Raw genomic sequence first — 10,406 nt, 5'->3', positions numbered from 1 at the left:
TGATATGACAAAGGTATATTTTAGGCATGTTTGAAATCTTCAAAGATTTGGGAAAAATGTCAAAAATATAAAAAAGAAACATTATAACGGAGCCTAGAAATTGGTTCCTGATGTAACAAAATTTTTCATTTCAATATTTTCCTGTGTATCCACTTGACAGTGTTTACTGCTGTGTATTGTAAATCAGTAAGATAGTACACACTCACCTTTATACTTCCTGTGGCCAACTCAATCATATCTCTATATAAGTGAAAGCATTGACCATGTAGAAAATATGTACTTTCCTAAATTTACCTTAATCCCAAGGTGTTGTGAGAGATTCCCAAAGTGAAAAATGTCATAGTCTTCCTGCAGAAATACCCTCTGTTTAATAATCACTTTGTCCCCAAGAGGATTAGTGAAGTGGGTCTTTCTCAAAAAGGAGTTTACCTAAAATGCAAGCATTGCATTATAATGTATATACCATTCCTTCAAGTAACTAAATGTATTCTGATTTCATTGCAAAGGCAGTTATATTTAAGGAGTGAAAGAGAGAAATCACAACAAATGCAATTGGATAAATGAAATTATTATAATATTCCAAGGATTTCAGTGAAGACATCTGAAGACAAATAGACAAAATATGCGGAACCAAACACATGTATGAAACACACACACACACACACACACACAAAACACATTAACACAGAGACAGGCTCATATCCTTTGCAAATCATACATATAATACAGCTATACACTTATTTAAATAAAAATATACATACATGTTTACACATATAGGTAAACAATCAGGCACATAAAAGATATGCATATGCACTCAACTAAAAACACAGATATGAAATCACACAAAATACACTGGCACAGAGACAAACACACACACAAACAGAGAGAGAGACAGAGAGAGAGAGACAGAGAGACAGAGCGACAGAGAAAGAGACAGACAGAGAGAGAGAGAGAGAGAGAGAGAGAGAGAGAGAGAGAGAGAGGTAGAGAGAGAAACAGAGAGTAGCATACAGGGAGAAGTATAAATATATAAGCACCAGTCCAAAATGATATTGAAACACAGAGAAATTTATGCTAACACCTAATGAAAACAGACAGGCAAAGGCCAAGCCAAGCACAAAGAAATTGGCAGAAGAACAGTAAAGCTGTAACAAATACATAAAAGCACATACAAACACTCACAAAATAAATGCAAGGATACAAAAGACATGTACTCTGACAAAAACATAAAGAAACATACAACATATATAAAAACACTTACAAAAAGAAATCATACACAGAAAACATTGTTGTTCTCATACACAGTCACAGAGAGAGATACACATGTATGTTAAAAGCAACACAAATATAAGTACAGATACACAGAAAGAGTAAGACACACACATATACACAGTGAGAAAGATACATCCACTTATAAAAACACATTTATATATACAGAACTGAACACCAACACTTAATATGAAATATATTTATTTACTCTAAGAAAACCAAGTTACTCAGAGCCTAAACTGGGGGAAGTTTCACAAGAGAACCCTAATTAAAACCGATAAAATAATTTCCATGTAATTGACAAATATAAGTAAAAACTCAAATTTTCTTAATGAAGACAAATTAATGGTGAAAGAATTTTAATTTCCAATACTGGAAGGGGTGTGCTGATATCCATGTGTTCTGTATGAATCCACAAATTTCCATTGATAATCTATGGCTTCTTTTTCAATTCACATTTATAATAGTCACTAGACTTAATTTTTCTTTAGGAAAAATGATCAGCAACTAATCTATTTTGGAACTTATTTCATATTTCATTAACTGTGGGCATCTGAGAGACCCTAAACATCCCAGTGATTGAAGACACAAAACATTATCAAATAAAAGAAACTCTACATTCAAGCATTGAGAACGGACATTGTCTATTGCCTGATTATCAACCTGTTGCAGATTCATATCATGAAGTGCATGGGCCATAGCATACACAGCATTGTATATGTTTTGACTGCCATCACTCAAGGTTATTTCAAACTTCTGCTCCATTAGCCATTCCAATGAGGCATTCAATGAATAATTCATCAGTATTTCACATTTACATGCTGAGGCTTTACAGTTAAAGTACTTCAACTCTGGCATTGCCAGATATAAATCTGTGCTTTTGAAATGGCACAATGTCTGTATAAAATTATTAAAACCAGAAGTCTCACCATGGTGGTGTAGAAAAGTAAAAGTCCCATAGAATGTGCCATGAGTTAAGTCTTTCTTACAGGTAGGTAAATTTACTTGTATTGTGGTGACCCATATTCTCTGTATAACCATAGATTCCCACATTCTGAAGCTCAATTCAATATTACTGTTTGTTTCCCCATAAATGATAATAACATTTGTGGATGACATCACAATTTTTTTGTAGTTCATTTCAGTTTTGTGATAGAATGAAATCTTATAGACTGATATGTTCACAAGGGTAAAGCAAATTTCCTTGGTTTTGCTCTCTTTTTTCAACTCTGATAGAAGTTGATATCCTTGATCAGCACCTGGAATGACAAGGCCAACCCAGTTCCAGTGGAAGTAAACTATGAAGGAAACCATTGCCAATGCTAGAGATGTGTCCTTTAGGGCCACCTGATAGAGATAGGAATATTGTTCATCATCACTGAATATGGAAAGGAATGGTCCATAGGTAAGATGAAGGAACTACAACACAAAGAACAGCATGAGGTGAAGTACACTAAAGAAGTCAGTAATCATATTTACCTGCAAAGAGTTAATTATCTGTGACTTTCCTCTCTTCACTGATTCAAATGAGCAAATGTGGAAGCCTGGCATATCCACTTCTAGTAGATACAGCAAGCATAGCTGTCTGACAAAGACATAATAAAATATATTTGCTTGCAATAATAACTGCCATTCTGTCTTTCAGTTTTAGTCATAATATCTCTGTTTTCAATATTTGAAGGGATTTTAATGTATTTACATCTTGGTGATATTTTACTAATATTTTTTCAAACGGCATTTATTCCTTAATCCAGAAAAAAAATGATGATTTACCAGAAAACTCCTTTACATAATACTGCTTTAGATTTTAGGAAAAATAATATCTTGCCCTACTTGAAAGTATTCCTTGTATTCTAGAGGTTCTGACTCACATAAAGATGTCAGAGAATTCCTTTTTAGGATAAGGCTCTAAAATACTCTGGGAATATCTGCCTCTGTACCTCTTCAGGAAACAGATAAGCAGAACAAAGTAAATTTAAAAAGGTAAAAAATGTTTGGCAAATTAAAATGTTAGCAGCATATCAGATTAAAAAAACCTATCCTACTGAATACCCTCACAATTATGTGGCAAAACATATATGACTCACAAATTGAATCTCTTGAGAAAAATATATGGAACCAAAGTTATATTGGATGGAGTTATCCTCTGTATACAAAATGTCTTATAATGATAGAATAATAATCATGTGGAAAAATATGAAATAACAAGTTATTTGAACCACATAACCACTCTCACTTGTGAAGGTCTCTTATAACTTATGATAAGGGAAAAGAAGAAAAACAAGATAAAACAGAGCAATAAGTTCCATAAAGATATAATATAACCTTTATACCATTAAAGGAAAAGAAGTATAAACAGAAATAAGTTCTGTAAAGATGTGACATAACCTTTATACCATTAAAAAAAGACCTATAGTTACTAAAACAGTATGCTGCTGAAATTTTTCCCATAGTGTCTAATGAAAATGATATAAGAAGCCACCAGTGTTATTGATAGCCACTATTCAAGGAATGTACACATATCATTGGATTCCATATGTTCCACATACCTTTTACTCTAACGGGAGAGTGCAGAATTATACATGAGTAGTGTGAAGCACAAAGCCACAGTACTTTTGGAATTTATATTTTAAAAAATTGGATGTATTACCCTCTAATGTCCTTAATATTCCATGCTCATATACATGCCGGGAATGGTGGCACACACCCTTAATCCCAGCATTTGGGAGGCAGAGGCAGGTGCATTTCTGAATTCAAGGCCAGTCTGGTCTACAAAGTGAGTTCCAGGACACCCTGGGCTTTACAGAAAAACCCTGTCTCAAAACACACCCCACAAATGTCCATCCAGACGTTCACATGATATGTGAATTTCTGAGTCTAAAGATCTTCTCTTTCCAAACTAGAAGAAGCATTAGAAGGCAAGAAGTGACCACATGCACTGATCTTGAGGCAGTAAGTTTGTATAAATGTAAAATTCTTGACAACTATATGTGCCATGAATATTACTACAATGAGCATAAGCTCTAGAATCAACACACTGATGGAAGTTCTGTCAGCAGAGTTTCTGACAATCTATTTGCATGTACTTGGAGTAAAACCTAATGAAATATTATGGGATCAAATTCAATAAGTCATCACTAACTAGAGTGCAATACAAACTGTTCATTGGAGGACTTTATATGAACTATCACTGCAGATAGGGCTTCATTCCTCAGCATCCAGTCTTTAAGTCAGAAGCTCCCTGATTTAAATAAAAACAAAATCTACACAGAATTAATTAAAAGGAGAGAAAACTAAGATTAATTCTGTAAAAAAAAATAATAAAGTTGTTTCTTTGTGTTCAGATTTAGCAACAGTTCAGAATACTCAAGGATTTGAATAATCCTCATCACCACACCACACAAGAAATACTCTAGATGTCATTTACCTGGAAAATACAAATGTACTTACAGGACATTCAGAGTCTTGTTGAAATAATCTTTCTCCATAGGTATCTGACCTGTTCCAAGGATGAAGGAACAAGTAAATTGCAAATCTCTATCCGTGATTTCATTCAGGTTTATTCTCCAAAAGCACATGGGATCAATGTAATTTGCCATAAGAAGTGGAATGTTGAGGAAGAAGAAGACTCCTATGAAATGAACATATTTGTTCTGCTTTAAACAGAGGCAAGATGGATTTTGTAGTGCCGTGCATACTGCCACATCAAATTTCTACCTGCTTTTGTATCTCTAGTCAAAGGAAAGGTTTGTTGTATATTTATGATTCTGTTTTTTTTTTTTTCAGATTGCTCCTGGGCCCTGGAGGAATTCTTAATATTCTCTACCCTGCGGCAATGCAAATTGTGTCCATAGACTTTGTAATAATCATATGTAGGTAAATACATAGAATAATTCATTTTTAGGCTCCATGATATCAATCTTGTTTGCGAATGCCTGGAAGGAAACCCTTTAGTCCAAATTTGGTCCTTGGAAATTTTTGAAAAGGCCATTATGTGAACACAATTAGAAATGATGTCAGTGAANTGTATCAGAAGATTCACAATGAGACATCCAGTAAAGTATAATCAGAGGTAATAGGGACACACAGGACATTATTTTACAGAATCCAATAGGAATAGGCAGTCTCAACTTTATAGTCAATGTGATTCACAGGCAATATAGTGCGTAGACTATGTTACACGAATGACACAAACATATTATTTAAACAAGGGCTGTGCTATCATTGTCTTGAGAATCAATAAATAAACCAAGTCAGAAACATACTTAATCTGTTTCTATCCAAAATTTTGAAGTTCTTCACAAATCCACAGTTAACTTACATGATAAAGATTCAAAAAGATACAGAGAGAATGACATTTTTGGGCTTCCTTTTTTTTTCTTTTCCTTTTTATTGTTTATTTTACTTATTTACATTTCAAAATTTATTCCTCTTCCCAATTTCTCCTGCACAATGCTCCATCCCCTTACCCCAGTCCCTTCCTCAATGAAGGTGTTCCTCCACCCACTCCTCCACTACTCCTCAGGACTCTATCAGTCCCTACACTGGGTATTCAAGCCTCCATAGGACCAAGGGTCTACACTTCCGGGAATGCGAGATAAGGCAGTCCTCTGAAATATATCANCCTGGAGCCATGGGTCCCTGAGGTGTACTCTTTGTTTGGTTTAGACCCTGGACTCTACCTTCCAAAATTTCAATACTAATATGAAAGTAATCTTAATATTTTAATTCCAAATTATGATTGTCCTCCATGAACCTCATTATTTTTCATTTATAACTTGGACTGACCAATATATTTTATATTATCTTTTTTTCCTACATTGGTGTTGCTCATTTTACTTTGTGTTATTGGCTGTGAGATAGTCTTGTTTAGAAATATCTTCTTAGTATCTAAGAGGCAAATAGTGACTGAGAAGAAACAGTTTTCTAATATGTAATTTTTATTATAAAATCTTTCTACATATATATTCTTGTTTGCATTCTAGAATCAATACTGAACATTTGACAGTTTACTGATGATTGTACACCCATGAATCTCTCTCACTGCATTTCAACTGAATGAATCAGAGCATAAATAGGCAACACATTTTTTGGTGATGATGTGCCCTATGTGATTAAACACAAACAATTTTAGTGTTTTTCACTGGATATGGCTTACATTCAAAAGTCAATGTTTTTACAGTATGTATAACTTTTGGTTCTCTGATAAACAGTTCTAGAGTGGTGAGACGTGAATCTAGAGGAATGTAAATGGAGAAGTCTTTCATAATTATACAGAGTAAAGTTTTCTTTCAAGAGTGAGGGAAAGAACCGAACTGTCCATCAACAAAGAAATGAATATAGAAAATGTGGGACATTTACATAATGGAATACTACTCAGCTATTAAAAACAATGAATTTAGGAAATTCCTCAGCAAATGGATGGATCTNGAGGGTATCATCGTGAGTGAGGTAACCCAATCACAAAAGAACTCATATAATAAGCACTCACTGATAAGAGGATATTAGCAATGAAACCTAGAATATCCAAGATGCAATTTGTAAAACACATGAAAATCAGGACGAACAAAGACCAAACTGCAGACACTTTGTTCCTTCTTAGAATTGGGATAAAATCTCCCATGGAAGGGGTTACAAGACAAAGTTTGGAGCTGAGACGAAAGGATAGACCATCCAAAAACTGCCCCACCCAGGTGTCCATCCCATAATCAGCTACAAATGCAGACACTATTGTATACCCCAGCAATATTTTTGCTAATAGGACCCTGATATAGCTGTCTCTTGTGAGGCTATGCCAGTGCCTGGCAAACAGAAGTAGATGCGCACAGTCATCTATCAAATGGAACACAGGGCCCCCAATAGAAAAGCTAGAGAAAGTACCAAAGGAGCTGAAGGCGTCTGCAACCCTACAGGTGGAACAACAGTATGAACTAACCAGCAACCTCAGAGCTCGTATCTCTAGATGCATATATAGCAGAAGATGGTCTAGTAAGCCATCATTGGGAAGAGAGGCCCATTGGTTTTACAAACTTTATATTCCCCAGTACAGGGGAACACCTGTGCCAAGAATGGGGAGTGGGTAGGTAGGGAAGCAGGAGGACGAGGATATAGGGGATCTTGGGGATAGCATTTAAAATGTAAATGAAGTAAATACCTAATTAATATTTGGAAAAAAAGGATTGAGGTATAGCCTGCAGTGGTGACACAAGCCTTTAATCCTATCACTTTGGATGCAGAGGCATGCGGATTTCTGAGTTTGAGGCTAGCCTGGTCTACAAAGTGAGTTCCAGGACAGCCAGGGCTATACATACAGAGAAACCCTGTCTAGAAAAACCAAAAAAAAAAAGAGTGAGGGATGGGCCACCCACCAATCTCAAAAGTTCTAACTCAAAATTTTTCCTGTCTAATGGAAATACAATAAAAAAGATTAGAGCAGACACTGTAGGATAGACCATCTAGGGACTGCACCTCCATGGAATCCATATTATATGCAGCCAACAAACCCAGACACTGTTGCTGATTCTAAGAAGTACTTTCTGACAGGAGCCTGATTTATCTGACCCCTGAGAGACTCTACCAGAGCCTGAAAAATACAGATGTCGATTACTGGAGCCAACCATCAGATTGAGTTAGGAGTAGGACTGAAGAAGCTGAAGGGATTTGCAACTCCATAGGAAGAACAACAATATTAACCAATCAGATACCCCAGAACTACCATAAACTAAACTGACAGCCAGAGAGTACACAGGGAGGGCCTACAAGCTCCAGAAGCATTTGTAGCAAAGGATTGCTTTATCTGGCTTCAGTGGGAGGAGAGGTCCTTGGTTCTGTGAAGGATCAATGTTCCACTATATGAGAATGCTAGGACAGTTAAGCAGGAGTGGGTAGAAAGATGGGGGAGCACCCTCTTAGAAGCAGGAGGAAGGGAAATGCCAAAAGGGTTTGGAAACTGGAAAGGAGGATAATATTTGAATTTCAAATAAATAAAAAAGAAAAAGGTGAAAGTGAAAATTCCAGGAGTCCAGATTTATTATCCATGTTTTGGAGGTTGTTAACTGTTATTTTTTTTAAAAAGTACCAAACATCATTCAGAGTTTCATTATGGGACATTGGCACAAACATACCATGTACTTTTCTGATACCTGCACCTCCATCACCATTATCTGTTGCCCATCTTGCTAGCGACTCATTCCTCAGGTCAGTCAACCTCCTTCTCCTTCATGAAAATCTGTGTGTATATTCAATTTTGAAATCAAAAAAGATACTTTCATCCATATTTTCTTACATCCAGATTCACATGATACACCCATTCAAAATTCTTTCATTCCTTTCCAATTTCAAATAATATATCTCCTACGTTCTTAGTGCAAAGATTTTCAAACACACATATATGCACACACACACACACACACACACACACACACACACACACACACACTTACTAACAACACACTCTTTTACATCCAGACACAAAAGTGTTGAATTTCCTCAGTCAGTTTAGTTTGAAATGATGATGTCCTGTTCTACTGTCAATTCATGTTAACAAAAATCATCTAATTCTTGTAGGTTGGAGAAAAGTTTCTTATGTGNATGTAAACCCTTCATGTCTGTCATCAAAATTGTAATATGACTACTAGAACAGTGGACCCAGAAATCTTACTTGTTTAATTTCATCCGTTTTTTCAACCATTTCTTCATTATATAAGATCTATTTACTTAAATACTTATGAGCTTGGTTTGTGAGTATTTTTCTAAATATTTCTATTTAAGCATGGATATGCATTGAATGGCACTGTTAACATTCTAAGAATGCAGTGTAAATGAAAACAATGAATATCCATTTTCTGAAATTAAAATAGCTAAATTGTATTATATACATTATTTACACATTTTTGAAATTCTTCAAGATTCATGGCATCACGTATATTAAAAATAATCATAAAATTAAAAAAAACTCACAACTAATTACCTATGTAGTATGGTCACTTACCTTTACTTCCAGAAAAATCCACCAGAGTTGTCAATACACTGTAACATACTCTTACATGTATTGTCTTTCGTACTGGAATTTTTGTAAGATTTTTTCCCAAAATTTTCACATTCAATATATAATTTAGTCCTTGTTTACCTATCCTTTCCCATATGAGGATTAGATTCACATTCTCTCTGAACTTTGTTTTTATGTTTCATACTAAATGCACCAGTCATTTTACTGTAATCCCTCATAACTTGAAAATTTGAAGGAAAAAATACAGAACCATATTAAATGACATCAAAATTATTAGTGTTGGTTATGTACTTGCAGAAAACTATAACCATCATGTTTAGGTAATTCAAACATATCCCTAATGGCTTCAGTCATTTTATTGTGAAGTGGTGTTGGATAATTTTTTTTGCATTTTCTTTTTTAAAATTTATTTATTTATTATTATTTTCTTTATTTACAACTAAAATGCTATCCCGAAAGTTCCCTATACAACCCCACTGCCCCTGATCTCCTACCCACCCACTCCTACTACTTGGTCCTGGCCTACCCCTTTGCTGGGTCATATAAAGTTTACAAGACCAAGCGGCCTCTCTTCCCTACAATGGCCGATTAGGCCATCTTCTGCTACATATGCAGCTAGAGACAAGAGCTCAGCGGGTACTTGTTAGTTCATATTGTTGTTGCACCAACAGGGTTGCTGCCCCCTACAACTCCTTGGGTACTTCCTCTAGCTCCTACATTGGGGGCCCTGTGTTCCATCCAATAGCTGAATTTGAGCATCCACTTCTCTGTTTGCCTGGTACTGGCATAGCCTCACATGAGGCTGCTATATCAGGGTCCCTTCAGCAGAAACTTGCTGGCATGTGCATTAGTATATGGCTTTGGTGGCCGATGATGGGATGAATTCCCTGATGGGGTAGTCTCTGGATAGTCCATCCTTTCATGTTAGCTCTAAATTTTGTCACTGTATCTATATCCTTTCATGGGTATATTTTTCCTTACGCTAAGGAGGAATGAAGTATACACAGGATGGCCATCCTTCTTGGTTTCCTTGTGTTTTGCAAAATGTATCTTGGGTATTCTAAGTTTCTGGATTAATATCCGCTTATCAGTGAGTGCATATCTAGTGACTTCTTTTGTGATTGGGTTA

The 10,406-nt window shown here is 35.6% G+C and overlaps 1 protein-coding gene across 1 annotated transcript in view; it reads right to left on the bottom strand.

The window, feature by feature from the left end:
- Positions 1 to 8,429, bottom strand: part of LOC110315299 (vomeronasal type-2 receptor 116-like) — a 20,652-nt gene extending 12,223 nt beyond the window's left edge. The window contains 4 exon segments of the mRNA XM_021189385.1: positions 207 to 276; positions 278 to 429; positions 1,888 to 2,688; positions 8,394 to 8,429. Coding sequence (XP_021045044.1) covers positions 207 to 276; positions 278 to 429; positions 1,888 to 2,688; positions 8,394 to 8,429 — 1,059 coding nt within the window.
- Between the last annotated feature and the right edge of the window lie 1,977 nt (positions 8,430 to 10,406).

Source organism: Mus pahari, unplaced genomic scaffold (genome assembly GCF_900095145.1).
Source record: "Mus pahari unplaced genomic scaffold, PAHARI_EIJ_v1.1 scaffold_10226_1, whole genome shotgun sequence".
Classification (NCBI taxonomy): domain Eukaryota; kingdom Metazoa; phylum Chordata; class Mammalia; order Rodentia; family Muridae; genus Mus; species Mus pahari.
The sequence above is the reverse complement of the archived record's forward strand: the minus strand, read 5'-3'. Positions and strand labels throughout refer to the sequence as shown.